The sequence below is a fragment of the Vulpes lagopus genome, chromosome 13 (genome assembly GCF_018345385.1).
Source record: "Vulpes lagopus strain Blue_001 chromosome 13, ASM1834538v1, whole genome shotgun sequence".
Taxonomy (NCBI): Eukaryota; Metazoa; Chordata; class Mammalia; order Carnivora; family Canidae; genus Vulpes; species Vulpes lagopus.
The window spans coordinates 4,507,568-4,529,516 of NC_054836.1; the positions used below are offsets into that span (position 1 = coordinate 4,507,568).

The 21,949-nt window shown below is 39.7% G+C and overlaps 1 protein-coding gene across 14 annotated transcripts in view; it reads left to right on the plus strand.

Moving 5' to 3' along the window:
* NRF1 (nuclear respiratory factor 1) overlaps positions 1-21,949 on the plus strand; it is a 135,708-nt gene that overhangs the window by 87,208 nt on the left and 26,551 nt on the right. For 13 of the 14 annotated variants that reach the window (XM_041727625.1, XM_041727631.1, XM_041727628.1 and 10 more), the window contains 6 exons: positions 1,319-1,477; positions 2,289-2,486; positions 3,264-3,365; positions 7,035-7,193; positions 9,625-9,782; positions 16,542-16,666. In XM_041727625.1, the coding sequence (XP_041583559.1) occupies positions 1,319-1,477; positions 2,289-2,486; positions 3,264-3,365; positions 7,035-7,193; positions 9,625-9,782; positions 16,542-16,666 (901 nt within the window). The remainder of the gene's footprint in view (positions 1-1,318; positions 1,478-2,288; positions 2,487-3,263; positions 3,366-7,034; positions 7,194-9,624; positions 9,783-16,541; positions 16,667-21,949) is intronic. The other variant, XM_041727636.1, reaches the window with a different exon arrangement.

Sequence of the window (21,949 nt, forward strand, 5' to 3'; positions counted from 1 at the left end):
TGTCTGGGAGAGGCAGGCTTAGGGAGGTGAGATGGCAGGCTCAGCGCAAGGATTAATGATGGATATACAGTCAACCAGAGCTCTTCTCATTAGGGAAGCTTTACTGATTTGGGTTCATGATTCCCTATTATATAATAATTGATATCAGCTTCTGGTAAAATAATATTCAAATAAGAACAACCAATATTTCAATAGGCTCTCGAATATAAAAGTGGTGTTGCACTCATTTTCTCATTAATACTTAAGCATTCCCATTTCTGTTTTATTCTTTTTTTTCTTTTATTGTTACAAGCCCATGTCCTTGGGTCTGACTCATTGCTAAAATTGTCTTCTCCTTTTCGTCTGAAGCTGTAGAGGCAGTGTGGACATGTCCTTAGTTAGAGGATGCTGCTTTTCTCCTGAGTGTTGCAGAGGTTAAAAGGAAAGCAGTAGGTCCAGGGAGGAACATTATAACTTGATAAACTGCTTCTCTTGCCAAAAATCATTGTCAGCAATTAAGAATATTCACAAAGTAAGCTCCCCTTCTCATCCAACATACACACTCAATGTGGTTTCTGTGCCAGGAGATAAAGAATGGCAGTTGTCTCTGGTTTAACACCTGTTTGGTCTGGATTCGATTTGTAAAATAGATCTGAATGAAGTCCATAATGAGCGTAAGATCACATCTGCTTCATTCCATGTGTGTGTCAGACTCACAGACATTGGCCTAGCGTACCAGGAACTTTCTGGAAAAACTTTAGGGTTATTTCCCTTTTTATTAAGTAAAGCCTATTTCCCATTTGTAAACCAACCACTTTCCTGAATGCTCTTATTGTTTATGGTAGTTTTTCATTGGATTCTCTGGGGTTTCGCAGATGCATAATCATATCCTCTACAAATAATGATGTTATCCTCACTTCTTATTTCTCTTATCTAATTGCCCTGGTTACTTCCTCCAGAACAGTGTTGAAAATGCATTGCTTTTGTTTGACACCTTAAATGCATGGGAAGCTGTAGAAGGGAAATGAGGGAAATAGCATCCATAGTATCTTAGGCAGAAATCAAACTTGGGGGCAGCTATTCTTGATCTTCCAGGAACAAGTCTATGAAACATAGCTTAAGGTATACCTTACCAACATATGTATAATTCTCAGCCACCCGTGGAACTATGGTAACCTGTGGAGAACAATGGGTTCTCATCAGTTACATCTTGGAATTCTCTGCGACCCTCCAGGAAGGCTCTCTGTTTTATTATCTTAGTAATTCTAAGATAATAAAAGACATGGGCACATTGCAGATATTTTTCATGACCTCTGATGACCACACTCTTGTCTTCTAGGCCCAGCTTCGGGCATTTATTCCAGAGATGCTCAAGTACTCCACAGGTCGGGGGAAACCAGGCTGGGGCAAAGAAAGCTGCAAGCCCATCTGGTGGCCTGAAGATATCCCATGGGCAAATGTCCGGAGCGACGTCCGCACAGAAGAGCAAAAGCAGAGGGTGAGAGTTTCTCAGACCTGAGTAGTTTGTTGTTTTTCCACTCTGAATCAACTACAGTTTTGGAGGTTCCACATCTTATTATAAAAAGTCTAGAAACATATGTGTGAAAGTCAAACCTGTCTCCCAAAAGAAGTTTGATATTCTTTGATTTGTAGTCGTTCTCATTCATCATTTCATCACTGTAAAGACTTGGGGCGAGTCCATGAATTTACACTTCTCTCTGCCTCGTTGCCTTTTGGAGCAGTTTTAATATTATGAGGTACTTGGAAAAACTGAAGAAACTTCAAGAAAAAAGTATCACTTTGAAGACTTAGAAATGTCCTTATTCCTGGTTGTGAGAACCACTGTTGAAAAATATAGAATTAAAAAGATGTGAAGTTGGCTAAGTCTGCTGATAATGACACTTCTTTTTAAAAACATCGATTCAACTAGTTGTCATCCCTTGCTTTTTCTGCATATTTGTTTTTTAGTTAGCTTGGAAGTTTATTTAGAATCTTAATATATAATTTTTGACAAAAGAGTAACCTCCTTTTGTGAGAAGTTTAAGAGTTAGTCTCAGGTTAGAATGGGATATAAAACTCAAAAGCTGAACCAGAGTTTGGTTAGGAAGGAGACGAGTGGGAAATCTTTGGTGTTTGATGCTGAGTTTCTCTGTGCCACAGTCAGTCTACAGGAAATAACCCTGAGGGAGCTTATTCTGTACAGTTTTAGTCTGGTTTGATAAATAAGCGGCTGCTTATTCCATAGTGAGGCTGAATGGCCAGCATTCTTTGTGACTTTTTAATGTGCTTTTTTGGTCTTTTGGTGACAGGTTTCATGGACCCAGGCACTACGGACCATAGTTAAAAATTGTTATAAACAGCACGGGCGGGAGGACCTTTTGTATGCTTTCGAAGATCAGCAAACACAAACACAGGCCACAACCACACACAGTATAGCCCATCTTGTACCATCACAGACTGTAGTCCAGACCTTTAGTAACCCTGATGGCACTGTCTCACTTATCCAGGTGAGTAAACCTGTGATTATCAGATTGTAGTTGCAAGGTGGATCAGTGGGCACTTCACTCCAGACTGAAGAGTTTTTGTCATTCAAACTCTTACTTAACTTTTCATAGCTCTCCAAGGTCTTTCTATCTGAAATTGATTTTTTTTTTATAAAGATTTTATTTATTCAGGAGAGAGAGAGAGAGGGGCAGAGACACAGGCAAAGGGAGAAGCAGGCTCCATGCAGGGAGCTCGACATGGGACTCAATCCCTGGTCTCCAGGATCACGCCCCGGGCTGAAGGCGGCACTAAACCGCTCAGCCACACGGGCTGCCCTGAAATTTATTTTTGAATACTATTTTAAATTGTTTGCAATTTGTTAAATACAGTGCTATTGGTACCTTTTTTTGGACATTTCCAAGACAAAGCACTAGAAAAATGGCTCCTTTTGTACCATTTGATTCTGTCAGGAACCTGGAGCTAGTCCTTCTGAATGACCTCTTCTGAGGTAAAACACAATTTGTTGGAGCCTCTAAAATTCAGATTGAGGTGAAAGTAGAAAGTCAGTTGGCTGATACTAGGTACTGGTGGTGAAACATGATAGCTTCTGATACTGATTTATTTGGTTGAAATAAAATTCTGAAACTCATGTAAGTATCTAAGATATGATTCATTTCACACTACAAAGCATGCTAATCATTATCTGTGCTGAATTTGGGATTAAATGAATCTTAATCTATGATTTAAGGAGGTAGAAGAATCCACCACTGATGCTTATCACTCTCTGTGTTTTTCTTTAGGTTGGCACAGGGGCAACAGTAGCCACATTGGCTGATGCTTCAGAATTGCCAACCACAGTCACTGTTGCCCAAGTGAATTATTCAGCAGTGGCTGATGGAGAGGTAAGAAAGAGGATTTGGTCTGCATCTACTTAAATACTTAAATGTATAGGTGAGGGAGTAGTTAGGGTCCACAAGATAAAAAGACCAAGTAGCAACACATCTGTAGCATTATTTTATTTAAGCTTATTAAAACATCAGACCAAGATAGTTGCAAAGTATCTTATGCTGTGTATATTAATTGTCGTAATTGAAATTCATAGATCTCTATGATTCAGACCTGTCAGAAACTTAAATTTTTACATTTACAATATAGCATTTTATATAATACACAATAAAAAAAAGATTATCCATGTAATACTTTTATGCTGTAAACCTCAAAGGTTTTATTAAAACAATTAGATCATGAAGACTGGAACTGACTAAAGAATTCTTTGGAGGGACAAAAATATTTGTAAACCAGTAGATGTTTTACATTTTAAATATGCCTTTGAAAAGACTTAATGAGAAAATTGTTCTCTACCAAAATCAAGATAATTATGGAATGTTAACCTAAAGGTAGCTAACTTTAATTGAGTACTTGGTAAGCAGTCAGCCCTGTTAAGAATGGGTTCTGTTATCATCTTCACTTTATAGATGAGAAAACTGAAACATGTAGAGGTTAGATGACTTGCCCAAAATCATGGACTAAGTGTTGAAGCTGAGGAATGCATTTAGAAAAATGTTGTCCAGGCTCTGAGCTCTGAGCCATCCGTGAAGTTCAGGAAAGGCTTCAGTAAGGCTCCGTGGACTTTTCCCCCAAATGTACCAGTGTGGTATACCCCTGAAGTTTAAAAAAATAGCTAACAAATGTCAAAGAGCAGCATTAGAAATACAATTAAACATATTATCTCACCCTTGTTCACAACCATGGAGCATTCTACTCTGAACACCAGAAAGTCATTTTTGTTTGTGCAACTCAGGAAAGGGAGAGAGCTGAGAAAGGTCTCATGGCTAGTGAGATGAAGAGAAACACAGCCAGGTTCCCCAGTCAGCAGCAGGAAGGGAGCCCCTGCCATGCTGCAATGATGCATTAGATGTGTGGAGTGGATTTACATGGGAAATCTGCTCTCAAGAAGCTTCTCCTGTCTGGTGGGGGAGAGGAGTGTACATAAATGAACTCTGGTCCATTCTGCAGGAGATGCTGCAAAGTGGTCTGTGCCTTCAGGAGAGAATGTTTCCAGCTAGGGAGTCTGAGAAGGTTTGGGAGGCAGGAGCAGCATTTGGTTATGCAGTATAGAGAGGTAACAGTCAAGAGGATATTTACTTTTATAAGTATATAAATGTCACGTAGGAGCATGGATTAGCTGACAGAAAAATTCATTAGTCCTCAAACACTAGAACTGGGGGACACTCCTTGAAGTGTGAAAGAGATAGAAAAGACGGTGGTAGGTACATTCACGAGATTTGTTATTCTTTGACTTCATCAGTTATCAACCATATCTACCTACTGAATATTTACTGGTACTACTTAAAGAAAGCAACTCTGTGTTTCTTAAACACTTCCCTAGAGACTAATTTTTTGAAGCCCATTTTACTAAATAACTTCATGTGTATGGTGGTAATTAACATATTTAAAAGTTCACAGAAAAGTATGAAATTTTTTTTTAAATCTCTGACTTATCTATGGCTTTTAAGCATGTCATGTTTAAGGCATCTATTGTAGGAGTGGGTGAATGACAAAGAGCCAGCTGTTAAATACCCCAATTCAGTCAGATGGGGGAAAAAATGTAATTCTTTGCATACTTCCATTGAAACAAAAATGATATAAAGAGAAGCAGCACAGGTTATCTCAGAAAGTAACAAAATGTTTTCGATTTCATAGTGTGATTTATTTGCCTTCTCATTTCTCCTAGATGTTGACATGGTTAGCATCTCAGTTTTGAGCTGTAAGAACTGGAATTACTCAAAATATCTCACTGCTTAGGGCAGATAAGACCACATCAAGTCAATGAAACATTGCATCAGATGACTCAGTAGAAACATCCTGTCTTGTAGTTAGCATCTTTTCTTCCAAGGAACACAAAGTACTTTACAAAAATAAATATCTATACTCTTAGAAGTTGTGAGGTCATTTTGTTATCATAACCTTGCCAGTGAGAGCTCTTACAATTAGACCACACTGCCTTCAACTAAGTTACACTTAGTTACAGAACCACTGGGGTCTGTCCCTTCTGGTAATACGTGGTATCCCAAATTTGTTTGAGTACTCTATGTGCTGAGAACAACCAATAATTTAAGTATAGTTCACCCTTAAACAATGTGAGGGTTAGGGGCACAGACCCCCATGCAGTCAAATTCATATATAACTTTTTGACTCCCTAAAAACTTAACTACTAATAGCCAAGTATTGACCAGAAGCCTTACTAATAACAGTCAACTAGCATAAGGAAAACATGTATATAGTACTATATCCATTGAAAAAAAAATCCTCTTATAAATGGACCCACACAGTTCAAACCTGTGTTGTTCAAGGGTTGACTGTATTTACAAAGAAACAAAAAAGAAACCTTAGGCAGCTTAAAACTAAGTAAGGACATAATAAATTGCATAGACATTTAGAAATGAACAAGGAAATAGGGGTGCCTGGCTGGCTCAGTGGGAAGAGCGTGCAACTGTTGCTCTCAGGATTGTGAGTTTGAGTCCCATGTTGGGTAAAGAGATTTCTTAAATAAATGAACAAATCTTAAAAAAAAAGAGTCTTTTGGGGCACCTGGCTGGCTCAGTTGAAAGAGCATGTGACTCTTGACCTCAGGGTCATGAATTCAGGCCCCACAATGGGTGTGGAACCTACTTAAAAAAAGTGAACAAGGAAAGAATTTCAAAATAATTTGACATAAACTACATTGATTTCAAAATATTTATACAATTTCAGTTTTGATGGCGTATTTACCAATGCAAATGGATTTGAGAATTTATTCTGTTACGTAATAAGACCACCAATTAGTAGTGGTGATATTAATTGCATTTAAGTGTCAGAAAAGTCAAATTTTGGAATAGAGTGGTATCTGATCATGATGGTATATATGGTTCTGTTAGAAGAGGAAGAAGAAACCAAAGTACAAAGACATTGAAGACATGAATTTTAAGCTGAACCATCACCACATATAACAGTAGCATGATCTATTTCATATTTCAGATGGTTTTTTAATGAATATCAGTTTATCTGAAATATAGGAAGGCTGAAGAACAAGTAGGAAAATATGAATAAAGGAATATGTTCTCCATCCTGCCATTCAGTAAACACTTTCTGAGACCTTTGCCATTTACTATAGATTCTATAGATACAGGAAAATAAAGACTGCTCTTGCTCTTAAGGAGCACACAGGTAGGTGGTAGAGAAAAACTCATCAAAGCACAATGGCAATGAGGTAAGGACCGAGTAGAAGCAAGCCCAGGGTACTGTGGAACACAGAGGAGAAGTCCTAAGCCTTGTACCATAGGGGAGTGGAGGGAGTTGTACAGGCTCCTTCAGGTTCACCTGAGCTCAACTAGAAGCAAAGGTGCATGTTGTGTTCCTGTCAAAGGGAACAGTACAGTATATCGCACTGTCAAAGTGTGGAAGGGCCTCAGGTAGTTCAACTGTAGCTAGAGGGATAAGAGTAACCACAGTTTGAAGGGCCTCATTGGAGTGGGTCTCTCAGAAAAGCATTGATGCTAACTGTACATCCTCTGAATATCTTTCCCTCCTAGGGCTTGGGGCCCTTTCTCTGGGACATGGTGACATCCGGCATAGATAACCACACAGTGGCTCCCAACAGATGGAAAGGGAGAGCAACAAGAGCTCAAGCAAATACAACTAAAGCACTGAGACTGAAGAATAGGAAATTCCAAAGAAATGTTAACACCCAAGTGATTTATTTATCACCTGCCATTATTCTGAATAGAAATCTCTTCGTCTGCTTCTTCTTCCTACTTCCTCTCTACCCTTTGCCACCATCCATTAATCTTTCATGCCATATAATTTAACTCCCTTAAAATATACTATATATGGCAACTTTCTTATACCATTTTTGCTACAAATACAATTGTAACTAAATGTGTATACATGAAATTGCTGGCATTGGAATCTGAGTATTGGGAGAGCCTCACTAGGCCAGGCTCTGCAGTGGGATGGGCAAAAATCTAGAGGGTCAGAACTGGAAAGAGGAAGACTGTTTAATGGCAAAAGGTGACGGGGGCCAGCCAGCTTCAGCTGGTGTTTTGAGTGGAATCATAGACCATCTACAAATTGGCAGTAACTTGTCATTTAAAGTGGCATTGTTTGCAGTGCCACTCACTGGAGTAATGCAATCAAAGAGAGATTAACTCTTGGGAAGCAAGAGTTTTATGAGTTCCTGAGTGAACTTTGCAGTCCTAAGGGAAGGAAACGGGGTATCTCTGCCTCTTAGTGATGAGCCCTTAAGGCTTGTTGGCACAATCCACTGCCTATGAGAACTCAGGGCAAATACTAGGGTAGTTTGAAAGAATGTCCCATTTTCTGGGAGGCTTTTGACAAGCATTCTGAGAAGCACTCTTATAGTCTAAGTATCATAATAGATCCAAAGCAGGAGGCATTTTAAATATCTCCCTCTCCTAGCTTGTGACACTTTCTTTGGGACACAGTTAACATGCAGTCACAAGCTCTCCACTCACCTGGCCCAAGCAGTGTGAATCAGGAGCAGGAAGAGCTCCAGTGAGCACACCTAACATCCTGAGACTGTAGAAATATTGTACCTGAGCAGATTGATTTATCACCTACCCTAATTTCAAATAGAAATTGCTTTCATTGCCTCTGCTGCTTTTTGTTTTTGAGGGGGAGTGATTAATCAACTGTACTTATTGAGCAAAATGGACTGAAATAGCTAGATAAAGGTATTCGGGACTGAGAAACCTCTAAATGCAAAGCATTATTCTGAAAGCAGTGGTTCTCTGGGCACACACACCCCACGCCCACCCCCACCCCAGGATATTTGGTAATGTCTGGAGATGTTTTTGATTGTCCTGACTGGGGTGGGGGCCGTTAGCATGGGTAAAAGTCAGGGATGCTGCTAAACATCCTACAATGCCCAGGACAGCCCCCCACAGCAAAGACTTGGCTGGCCTCAAATGTTAATAATGCCAATGCCAAGAAAACCCCTGTGCTTGATCTAACAAAACTAAATTCAAGTCTGTTCTCTCACCAAATAGAATTTTTTGTATGTTTTGTTTTGTTTCTTCATAATTCTTCCCCACTAGAAGGAAAGCAGTTTTTGCTACATTAAAAAAAAAAAATGTTTACTGAATTTGGCAGTTTCCATCAAAAACTAAAATATAAAATAACTTTAATATACAATCCCACCTCTGAGAATTTACTTCATAAAGAGACTCCCATGAAATATGCAATGTAGTATGTAAAGATACTCATCACAGTACTGTTTATAATAGCAAAAGAGTAGAAACTTCTTAAATGCCCATTAAAAGATGGCTGGTTAAATAAATCACGGTGTGTTTATATGCTACAATGCTGTGCAGCCATCATTATGAGTCATGAATGAATGAATGAAGCTATTTTATACATTGCAAAATAGAATCACCTCAGAGATGTGTTGTTGATGAAACAAGCAAGTCACAAAAAGATAACGTAGAATAAGCTGCCATTTTTTTTTTTTTAAGAGGAAGTAGAAAGGGAGAAGTAGGAGGGAATGTGTGTATAAATATGCTTGCATATAGAGAGAATATCCCCTGCAAAAACACACAAGAAATAGGTAACAGTAGTCACTTCTGGGCAAAAGGTCGGGAGTACTGGCATTACATACTCTTTGGTATCATTTGAATTTTTTAAGAATTATATTTATGATCTATTCAAAAGTTCTAACTTTTGAGTTTTTTATGGTTCAAAATTTTTAATCTGACCCATATTAATGTGTTACCTGTTCAAAAGAATTCAAAAGAATAGGTAATACATTGATAGGGCTCATATATTTCAAAAATTATTTAAAAGTACACATTGGAAAATCTTGCTTTCTGTCTCCTCTCCAACCTACTCCCACAATTCCTGTCCCCCTACACACACTGAGGAAAAGATTTTCAGTGGTTTCTTTTGTGTCCTTCCAGAATTTCTTTATGCAAATATAAGCAAATTCAAATATATTTTCTAATACCTCCTTTTTTATATACAAAAGATAGCATACTAAAAACCCTGTTCTGTACATTATAGGTCATGTTAATTTAAAAATGTGTATGTATTTGGCTGAGCACATAGCAATTTATTATAATCCTTTTGTGACTTTGATTCTTTACTATCATGTCCTTTCTGCCTCAGGTGGAACAAAATTGGGCCACGTTACAGGGAGGTGAGATGACCATCCAGACAACGCAAGCATCCGAGGCCACCCAGGCGGTGGCATCATTGGCAGAGGCCGCAGTGGCAGCTTCTCAGGAGATGCAACAGGGAGCTACAGTCACCATGGCTCTCAACAGGTGGAAGCAGGGCTGGGAGAATCAATGAGGATGGTGAATCTGTCCCTACCTACGGGTTGTCAAGAAAAATGTTGTACCTCTGTCTGTCACAGTTGGCAGTTGGAGCTTAACACTCTTAGCCCATGGCTAACTACATAGCCATATTGTAATTTGGCTCATAATCGTCCTCATTCACCCCCATTACTACCCCACCCCACCCCAGTCCAGCCTTCTGACTTCCAGCTCAAGCCTGCTGATCAAGGGACACGGATCGATTTGGCTTCATCCTATCTTGTGCCCTTTATCAGACCAAAAGCAGCAAGGTTTGAGTAGTACGTGTTTTTAAAGGGACCAAAGGATATGATAAAGCAAGAAGCTTCAGGATTGATATTCCATCTACCCCACAAAATAAATCGTGTTTAGTCATACTTTCACTCATCCAAAAGAAACCACTTTTTGTTAGGGGCTTTAATCCATGTTTTGGCTGGTTGAGAGCTGATTTTACTGACTTTTCAGGAAACTTGTTTCCTTTGCTTATCAATGATTTTGAAATAAGTTTTAGAGTATTCAGGAAAAACAGACTATTAGGAAATATTTTTCTTCAGGCATGTTTAGGAAGGGTGCTGCAGAATAGGATACCCCAGTGAAAGATAGTTTCCAAAACTAAATTATATTGTTCCTGCTTGGTTCCTTCTGTTGGTTAATGGAAGAGATTATCCCCATACTATTCTTTTTTTTTTCTTTATTGCTGAAATAATTTTATTTTCAGTGGACCTAGGCATTTTACCTAATAGTTAAAAGAGTGTGGGTCTTAAAGCTAGACTGTCTGGGTTTACATTGCAGCTCTGTCACCTAACTAGCTGTTTGACCTTGGGATATTTACTTGGACTTAGTGCCCAGGTTTTCTTCTGTAAAACAGGGGTAATAACAATAGATACCATGCAGAGGTGTCATGAGAACTGAGAAAGCCACTGCATGTGAGATCCTTAGATCAGTGCCTGGCATATGGTAAGGCTGCTGTCTCCATGATGTATAACATCTGTTAGCCTCAGATAGTCACTGAACTCTTCTGACATGCCAGCACTCTACTAGGTAAGGTTGTAAGTAAGGAGTGCTCTAAGATACAATGTCTGCCCTCAAAGAAGTCATACTGTTATCTTTGGGGAAATTGATTTAAGTAAAACACTCAGTGAACACCATTACTAAGGGTAATTCTCTGTTGAATTGTGTAGCACAGACCATGAACATTGTAGAAATTCAGAGGAAGGGGATCACCTTCCCTCTTACTTTGGAGAAATTAAGTTGGCCCAACTCTACTCCTTCCTTTCAGAGAGGATGCATAGATAAACTTCCTAAAAGTCACAGCCAGAGTGAGAAACTCCCTCTGGTTTGGTAACCCCTTACTGTAGCATGGAGCCTAACAGGCCACAGTTAAAGACCAGCAAAACTTGGATTCATTGAGCCAGCACCTTGGATATTCCAATGAAGTGTGAGTGTCCTGGGAGCCCTATACATAGTGGAAAATATGAGGCACATTCTGGCTCCCTTTAGTGTAAGGACCAAGGCTTATTTCTAAAGGCAAGGAGAGTAATGGTTTCCCCTGAGGGCTTGTTAACAAACTCAGATGCAGCTGAGGTGGCTATAGTGTTTACTCCAAAGGAAGGAGAATGTGGTTCACTGTGGCATGGAGGAGGAGTAGAGATGTTGAAATCTGTTTGCAATCAGAGAGTCCCCCATCCCCACCCCATGAGTGTTGGGGGATGGTGTGTTGCAGCCTCTACTAGGGGTGAAAAATCAAGCCTGGCAGCCAAGACCAGACTATGGCAGGTTACTAGGGGTTTTCTGATTCCAAGAGAGGTCACTCACTGCCTAATGCCAGGAGGTTTGGACTTAAGATGCAAACCCCTGGTGTTTGCTTCTTTATGGAATAAGACAATACTCCCAGCCTTTCTGCAGAATTTGTTGCTGGAAGTCATCTTAGTGAAAACTACCCTGAGAAATCTGGTCTTTGTTCCCATGGTAACAAAGCGATTTCATAGAGCTACTTCCTTCTAGCCTGTTTCAGGTGCAGATGGAACAAGCATGGTTCTTTAATAATCACCTGCCCCTCTTCTATGCTGTAAACAGCAGATGTGGGCACAGAGTGAGGAGAGGCTAGCTGCATGATGTGGCAGGTGGGGAATAAGCAGGCAGAGGGGCTCCTTCATCTGCGGGAGGGGAAAGGGGGGTCAGGACAGATGCAGGACAGACCTGTTTTTCAACCACGCTGTTAAAAGAGTTTTGTTGAGCAAGTCAGAACAAGGGCCCTGAGCTCAAACAGCCTTCAGCCCACCCTGGCATTATAAATAAGCCAAAGAGGGTATGGAGAAATTATCATTTAAAAAATGTGAAAACTGGGATCCCTGGGTGGCGCAGCAGTTTGGCGCCTGCCTTTGGCCCGGGGCGCGATCCTGGGATCAAATCCCGCATCGGGCTCCCGGTGCATGGAGCCTGCTTCTCCCTCTGCCTGTGTCTCTGCCTCTCTCTCTCTCTCTCTCTCTCTCTGTGACTATCATGAATAAATAAATTAATTAATTAAAAAATAAAAATGTGAAAACTAGTTAATTTTAATTCTTTTCAAAATATGTAATAAATCAGCACTCTGAGGAAGGAGACAAGGAGAAAATCAAAATGAACAAATGAAGCACAGCACATTACAGCTCAAAAAACCTCAACATACAAAAATATTCAGCTGAACAACCAGAGGGCAAAGGAAGTGAAATCATCATTTGCTTGTTGTGATACGAAGATTAATTTGAAGTTTCAGTTTGTTGGTTAAGCCGTCCTGGATTATATTGCTGCTTAAACAAGTCCGTTTAAGTCAGTACGATCCTAAGGTGCCTGGCTCACTCAGTCAGTAGAGCATGCATCTCTTCATCTCAGGGTCGTGAGAGTTCAAGGCCCACACTGGGCTGTACTGACTTTAAATGTTTGTTTTTTTTTTTTTTTAAGTCAGTACAGCCCTTGCATATACAGATGCATGGTAAGTATTTATAGACTGAGTCTATGTTTGCCCTAGTAGAAATTTACACTATGTTGTAGACACCGAGACAGTTTTTACTTGTGTGTCTACAGTGTATAGGGTTACAACTCGGTGCTATGGGGAAGCAAAGGCAAGGAACTCAGAGTTGCCATTCTTATGCGGTGAAGACACTTGGCTTAAAAAAATAAGTGAATTAAAAAAAATAAGTAAATTGTATTTTTTTTTAAGTTTTAGGGATCCCTGGGTGGCGCAGCGGTTTGGCGCCTGCCTTTGGCCCAGGGCGCGATCCTGGAGACCCGGGATCGAATCCCACATCGGGCTCCCGGTGCATAGAGCCTGCTTCTCCCTCTGCCTGTATCTCTGCCTCTCTCTCTCTCTCTCTCTGTGACTATCATAAATAAATTAAAAAAAAAATTTTTTTTTTAAATAAAAAAAATAAAGTTTTATTTATTTATTTGAGAGAGAGAGAGAGAGCATGAGCAGAGAGGAGCAGCAGAGGGAGAGGGAGAAGCAGACTCTCCGCTGAGCAGGGAAGCCCAGTTGCAGGACTCAATCCCAGGACCTTGGGATCATGACCTAAGCCAAAAGCAGATGCTTAACCAACTGAGCCACCCAGGTGCCCCAAAGTGAATCTTACTTTTAAAGAAAAATTTACTGTTGTTTGTTTTTTTTTTTTTTTTAATGAAAGTACTATTGACTTAAAATTAGAGACATTGTTAAATTAAAATATGGCTTTTAGGGACTGGTACTTGTCTAATAAAATGGGATGGACAACCTAGATTAGAAATCCTCTTTGGAGATGGAAGGCAGGGACAGCACAGCTGCTGCTTTCTCGTGGGGATAAAGGTTGGACATTTGTAGTTAAGAAGCTGATGAAAACTCATTTGTAACTTTGGTTTAAAAATTTACTTTTGTCAAAAACTTGTGAAGCAGTAGCTTAGAGACTTTTTCATCACTCTTCACCTTGTAAGTAAAGGGTATCTTTTCCTAACAGTTTGCTCCCTCCCCATGACATCTAGAGTCAGTGGTCAGAGTAGATTTAGAAATGAAGACCGGTTGACCACTGGAGTCACCACTGCCTTTAGATCCCCTATGGGGAAAGATCCTCCACTGCTTTGCCTGTGGCCCCTGACCGGGGATGAAATAACTAACCTCACCAGCCTGTGAGTTCATCATCCCCCTCAAACCTCTGGTCCTAGATTGCACTGGCTTGCAGGTTTACATCCTTTCTTCTAACTAAATGTATTTTAGAAAGGTTATTCAAGAAAATGACTTCAAGTATGTAGAGCTTCAGATGTAACAAAATAGTTGTGGTTGGGTACAGGTGCACTTCCACATCAAGGTAGCTGTCTTCCCTTCACCATCTATAAAATTCCACACTGAAAGCATGTGCCAGGGGTTCCATGTGGCAGGATATCATCTTTGATGGTCACAGAAATAAGATTATACAAATTGTGATTAAAAACTGTAGGGAATGAAACTGTCGCTTAAGTAACCTGTAAACACAGACCGTATTTACATATAAACAATCCTCATTTACAGCTTCCTTCTCCAAAATACCACACTGCTGCAGCTTTTCTCAAAGAATAGACTTTTCAACTTTCCATGAAGTCTCAGGCCAGAGTGTGAAATATTTTTGTCATGAATCAGTGACAGCTGGATACTGTAATTTATTTGACATAAATTTTTTAGAAAACTATTAAAGATTAAAGATCTAGACACTAAATGATCATTAATTTTACTATTTCTAATAAAGACTTTTGAAAGACTTTAAAATTAAACTCTACCATGTAAAATGTAAAGAATAGCCTTCGTAGTAATTCTAGATCAAAGGCCCCTTTAGTTCTAAATTCATGTTACAGATACCATGCAATGACTAGCTGTGGGCATCAGATCACCAAGAAGTGTGTCTCAGCATGGAGGGTGATCATAGCTCTTTTCTGTCCATTGGGTTTCTTTTACTGCTTCCTGGAATCCTTACATTCCCCCAGGGAAATGATTATGTCAGTTACTTTACTTATCTGCTGACCTTCTTAAATGAAAGTGACACTATTGAGTGTGGTACATGTTGCTTTGCCTACGGTCAGGACATGTCTACCGTAACCAGTCCACAGCCCCTTACCCAATCCCACCTACAGCTTGTGACAACGAGGTGTGCCTGCCAAGTTAGTGTCTGCAGCTTCAGAGCAAAGCTGAATCAGCTGGCTTGTATTCAGTGTCAAACCCAGGACTTTGCCCACCTCTGCACAACTGAATGACACCACCTCGTCTACTCCATGACCTCGTTTGATACTCCTTCAGTAACTGTGCAAAGTGGGAGCTGATTCGTTCCCGGGAGAAGTACCAAATTTGTGCTGCTTTCACATTTTAACATCTCTGAAATTTGGATAGTAAATTTGTAGTTATTGGATACAATACTGAATATTATCAGGCATTTTTCTTTTTCTTGCACATATCTGGCACAGATAATGGTGCATTTTCTACTTTGTAGCAACCTAGAATCAATAAAAATGGGTACTTGTGCACTTGGGAAAAGCATGTTGCAAGGAAAAGAAAAAAATAGGATACAAACTGCTAGGATAGTGCTCACTGTAAACAGACAGTTAATATCTTTCTATTCTATAAAGTGTTTGCTTTGCAGTGAAGGGAGATTTATTGTTTCATTGTTGTTTCTAGAGGCTAGGAGTTTGAGCTGACCCTGATCATGATCATTTAAAATTTCAAGCCTTAATTTAGCACTACCCACATGTACCCTGAGGCAAAGAAAAGAGCTTGACTTTGCAGGGTATTAGGGTCTTGGTCAGCCATTACTTGTATTTGAAGTCATGGATATAAGCTACATTGTTATTATTTAATATTAATTGAATAGCAAGTCTAGGTTGTTGACTCCTCATGTTATCATCTATCCTCTGCTACAAAAGGGCAGTTTTAGATAATCTGCCTACTGTTACCATAAAGAGAAGAGAGAAGGGAATCCCTGGGTGGCTCAACGGTTTAGCACCTGTCTTTAGCCCAGGGCATGATCCTGGAGTCCCAGAATTGAGTCTCATGTTGGGCTCCCTGCATGGAGCATGATTCTCCCTCTGCCTGTGTCTCTACCTCTCTCTTTCTGTGTCTCTCATGAATAAATAAATAGAATCTTTAAAAAAAAAAAAAAAAAGAATAAGAAAACCTGTGATTGCCAACCAGAAAGGGTTTTTTTTGTATTGTCAGTATGGATCAAAGCTTCCACTCTGGCTGATAAACACTCAACCAATATTGATAAAGAGAAGACTGGTAATGAGTGCCTTCTGTCCTCAAACACCCATTTCTTAGATTTAAAGAAAATCTCACATTAGCTTTATAAATCAATAAGACTTGGGTTTTCTCTAGCTATTTACTGTTATCATTTAAAAATTACTCTGGTTCTGGGACACCTGGGTGGCTCAGTGGTTGAGCGTCTGCCTTCAGCTCATGGAGTGGTCCCTTAACCCCCAGGGTCCCACATCAGACTTCTTGCAGGGAGCCTGCTTCTTCCTCTGCCTAGTTTCTGCCTCTCTCTGTGTCTTTCATGAATAAATAAATAAACTCTTTTAAAAATAAAATAAAAATTACTCTGGTTCTATCCAGCAGCACTGGACTTATGTATTCACTGGTAGGCTCATACCCATGGAGCAAGTAGGGAGATCCAAGGACGGGTTAGAAGGGTGGTTTGTCTGGCTTCAGTGCTGTACCTTTATTCATCTTACCCACACCCTCTGCTGTTCCTGTGCCCACAGTGAAGCCGCTGCCCATGCTGTCGCCACACTGGCCGAGGCCACCTTGCAAGGAGGGGGACAGATCGTCCTGTCTGGGGAAACCGCAGCAGCTGTCGGAGCACTTACTGGAGTCCAAGATGCTAATGGTAAGAGAGCATAAATATTTTATTGAATATCTTCCCTGTTTCCACTTAAACCTTCATGACATGACTGACAGCAGGCCCTTCAGAAAGAGATCGAGCTTTGTTTTGAGTTTTTCTTATTGATAGGCAATAGATGCCTAGCGAAATTCTAGGAGCCTCTGATTCCTTTCACTAGTAGGAGACTTGGGGTTTGCTGGAAGGAAATGCCATGAAAATGGCTATCTAACTGAATTGTTTATTTGAAAAATATTTTGCTGTGATAGAACTGAGAGGTACTTTAAAATTTGCTATGGGGCACATTTTGTCCTTTACTCTCCCCTGGGGGTAGATCAAAGGACCTGGGGGTCTTTTGCTATAGCAGAGACCCTCCTATGGGCAAGTGCATTGTGGTAAGTTAGTATGTTCTATCTCAAGAAAGGCACCACCATCTCACACAGGGTAAGCCAGCAAGCTGTGATGAAGGCATTTTTCTGATTGGTGCCATGAGTCCACCTCTTGTTGAATATGGCCTCACCAAGGACCTCTGGATTTAACCAATCCACGCCACCACCCTGCCTTTCTTTCCCAGCTCTTTGACTTACTGAATATTAGTGATTTCCCAAATAAAGAAAAGGGATAATGTGGAAATATGGTGGCAAAAATTTATAACTCTAGCCCAGTTCTTTGGATCCACTTCAGCAGGCTCTGGAAGTCAGTTACCAAGACTTGGGCTACCAGGGGAAGTGCCTCAGAAGTCTGGGTCAAAGAGAAGGACCAGCCCCATTCTGTGACACTCTGTGATTATTTATTAAACTATATGTGGGTATGTATGTGTGTGTGTGTGTGTGTGTGTATTATAATTAGGTTAAGTAGGACAAAATTAGGTTAAGCGGGGCAAATGAATTAGTCCATGATTTTTGGAGATTTCTTTTTAGTCTTGAAAAGAGAATAAATAATAACATATTCTTATTTAGACAGTTCCTTAATGACATCAGTGGCTAAAAGAAAATTTCCTGGCCCTTTTTAAAGGATGGGTCCCTTATAAGTGAATAAAATCAGTTGGAAAAGTCTTGGAAGAAGACTCTATCCTCCTTTGGAAGAGAGAAGAGGAAAGTACATGTGTCTATCACCCAGAAAGAAAATAATATAGGAAATGTAAAGAGCCCCTGTGACTCCTGAGAATCATTTTCTTAAACAAACAAAAATCAAATACTACAACTACACCCTGCTTTTTCTGTAGGGTTAGAGGCTTCCATGAACTAACCCTAACAGAGATAGACTTGATTTTAGCCAAAACATTGCAAGTTAAAGGGCATGAAATGGACCATAGGTAGACTTAAGGAAAACCTCCCTCTTTAGCTAGAATCCTATCCCTACTTCCTTACTTTATGCTATTCCTCTTCTGAGTCCTAATCTACCTTGAACAGAATATCTGGCTCTGTGACATTCTTTTGAAGCACAGATTGCTGTTATTCACCATAGAACTGCCACAAATACTTCTTTGCCTGGGTCTGATAGGAGAATGTTCTCCCTTCTAATGGTTTGACCTGTCTGGGCTAGGAGAATAGACAGCTTTCTAGTTCTGGCTCCTTCTCAGATGAATTTATAAATAAGTATAAGGACCCTGGTGGTCTCTGGCCAAGTAGACCCATTCAGCTATACAGTAAAGCTGAACCACACCCACTACCGTTGATTCCTGGAAACTGCCTCATTTCAGTAACCTTGGGGTATATGAATCGGTTGTGTTGATTTCATGTAGTTGGCTGTGTTGGTGGTAAGAGAAAATTCTGGTCTACATCCTAAAAGCCAGTGGTTCCCAAAGAAGGCCATCCCCAGTTTGTGACTGCCAATGCGTGCTGAACTAAAACGTGGGAGTTAGAGTTAGCACATTTTCAGCACAGCTTTCCACATCAAACCAGGATGTCGAGGTGCACCTTACCCCAGCAATTTTAGGGGAAGGCCGGTCATTTCATTTCTCCCTTGGAAATCCAGAAAATGAATCAAATATTGAATATGATCCAAATAATTCTGATGTTCCTTCTGCCCTCTATCTTAGACATTTTACCCAGAATGCTATAGAGTTTACTGTGGGACAGGAACCATATTTTTCCCATGTAAATAGATGATTAGTATCTGGATAGACTTTCAGGGATTCTCTTTTTATTATTCTTTCAGATTGTGTCCTATTGCCAAAGCTTGTCCCTTCTGTGATGATGGCTTTATGATGTCTGCCAGTAGACCAAGTTTATTATCAGGAAGAGTTCTATCAGGAAGAACCAGATGGTAGCAGAACTAGGTGCTATTTAGAACGCCACTAATAGGGAAAAGGAAATACATCCGATTCCAGAGTATGATTTAAATAAAAATCCTCCTAGCAGACAACTTTTCTAGGAGCAATCTGGATATTGTTTAGGCCTGAAGCAGAGGGAGGTTTTGTGTCTTCTGGGATGGAGAACCATTGTGTGTAGAGCTTGATGGAGTATGGAAACCGGTGAAAAATGTCCAGGCAGCAATGATATGATACGAAGCAGTGTCCTGTAGGACAGTAGTTTTCAAGATAATGACCCATGTGTATGTGCAAGTTTAATTTCTGGGTCACCAAAGGAGGTTGGACAGAGACCTTGCACCCTGAAGATGGCACCCTGGGACTTTGCCCCACCCCAGAACTAAGGGAACTGCTCAGGCATTAGTATTACTTTATTTCATTTATGCTCTCCCTTTTTTGATAGCATTACTAAATGGGTCTTTGGTCTCTTTAAGATGGAATTTTATGGTTTGGTTCGATGGAAAGTTTTTTATAGGTGTCTTCTTTTCATTGAAGTGCAGGTAGAATTGCCTAAGACTGGGGAAGGCCTGTCCATGAGTGCCTTCCTTTCGTCTTCTCTTGTCTGTCCTATCCTTTCCTTACCCCTTTCCTTTCTTTTCTCCTTTCCTTTCTTTTCCTTTCCCTCATAGTCATTCCTTGTGCCCCCTTCCCCGCAACGCATTAATATAAAAGGTCGTGCAATCTGTAAAGGCAAGCCTACACAAGGATAAAGGGACTCTGTGACTCATAGTCACCTCTCACCTGACCTTGCCACCCATGGTTAGCAGTCTTTGGGCAACCAGCCCTACACATCTTTTTTTCTTCCATCCTATTTCAGTAAAAATAATTAAAAATAGGAACTATATTGACCTTTGGCCACTTCTTTTGAGGTGCTGTTATGTCTGAGATCATATTGCATATTCATGGAGCTCTTTTATTCCTAAAAGCTAGATGGGGTGGGGGGAGATTACTGAACAGATACTTCATAGTTAATCAATACAGATAATGGGAATCATCTGCTTCAACTGTCGTCCCATTAAGCCTCTTACCAGAGCTGCTAAGAAAGTATCCTATATTAAAGATATACCCCTTAATTTTTTTAAAGATCTTATTTATTTATTTGAGAGAGAGCAAGCAAGAGAGAGAGAGAGAGCAGGCACACAAGCCAGAGGAGAGGCAGAGGGAGAGGCAAAGAGAGAGTGAGAAGTAGACTCCTGTGCTCATCAGGGAGCTGATATGGGCTCTATCCCAGGACCCTGGGATCATGACCTGAGCCAAAGGCGGATGCTTAACTGACTGAGCCACCCAGGCACCCCAAAATATAACATCTTTAATTATATATGTTGCAAAGTTTTTTTTTCTCCAGTTTATTTTTGTCTTTTGCCTTTACATTTACATAGGTCCCAGATCACATACATATCTATATGCTTCTATGGTCTCATTTTTTATTTTAAATACTATAAAATATCTACAGTTTATTTTGGAATATGGCATTAAGTGGGAATCTGAATTGATTTTTTCCCCCTATATAATCCATTCCAGTACCTTTATTCAATAAAAAGATTGAAATCCATCTTTTCTCAACTGATTTGAAATGTCATTTTTATCATATGCAGAATTCTTTTTTTCTTTTTTTTAGTTTTTTATTTTAATTCCAATGTAGTTAACATAGTGCTTTTTAGTCTCAGATGTACGATATAATGATTCAACAATTCTGCACTGTACTGAGTGCCCATCATGATAAGGGTACACTTAATCCCCTTCACCTATTTCACCCCTCCCCACCTCCTCTCTGGTAACCATCATTTTGCTCTCCATAGTTAAGAGTCTGTTTCTTAGTTTGTCTCTCCTTTTTTCCCCTTTATTTTTTTATTTTATTATTTTTTCTTTACATTCCACACCCAACATGAGGCTGGAACTCACAACCCTGAGATCAGGAGTTGCAAGCTCTACTGGGCATCCTGCTTTTATTTCCCTTTATTCATTTATTTTTTTCTTAAATTCCACATGAGTGAAACCATATGGTATTTGTCTTCCTGACTTATTTCCCTTAGCATTATAATCTCTGGTTCTATCCATGTTGTTGCAAATGGCAAGATTTCATTCTTTTTTTTTATGACTGAATAATATCCCACCTCTTCTTTATCTTTTCATCTATTAGATGGATGCTTGAGCTGCTACCATAATTTGCCTATTGTAAATAATGTTGCTATAAACATCGGGATGCATGTATCCCTTTGAATTAGTGCTTTTGTATCCTTTGGGTAAACACCCAATAGTAGTACAATTACTGGATCCTAGAGCAGTTCTATTTTTAACTTTTTAGGGGCCTCCATACTTTCTTCCATAGTGGCTGCACCAGTTTGCATTTGTTGTTGCGACAACACTTGTTTCTTATGCTTTTGGTTTTAGCCATTCTGACCAGTGTGAGGTGGTATTTCATCGTAGTTTTGATGTGCATTTCCCTGGTAATGAGTGGTGTTGATCATCTTTTCATGTGTCTGTTGGCCATTTGTATGTCTTCTTTGGAGAAATGTCTGTTCATGTCTTCTGCCCACTTTTTAACTGGGTTGTTTGTTTTTTGGGTGTTCACTTTTATAAGTTTTTTATATATTTTGGATACTAACCCTTTATCGGATACGTCATTTGCAAATATCTTCTCCCATTCAGTAGATTGTCTTTTAGTTTTGTTGTTTCCTTCCTTATTATTTTTATTTTGATATAAATAAAAGCTTTTTATTTTGATATAGCCCAAATAATTTGTTTTTGCTTTTTATTTCCCTCGCCTCAGGAGACATACCTAGAAAAATACTGCTATGGCTGATGTCAGAGACGTTACTGCCTATGCTCTCTTCTAGGATTTCTATGGTTTCGGTCTTACATGTAGGTCTTTAATTCATTTTGAGTTTATTTTTGTGTATGGTGAAAGAAAGTGGTCCAGTTTCTTTTTTTTTGCATGTAACTGTGGAGTTTTCCCAAAACCGTTTGTTGAAGAGACTGCA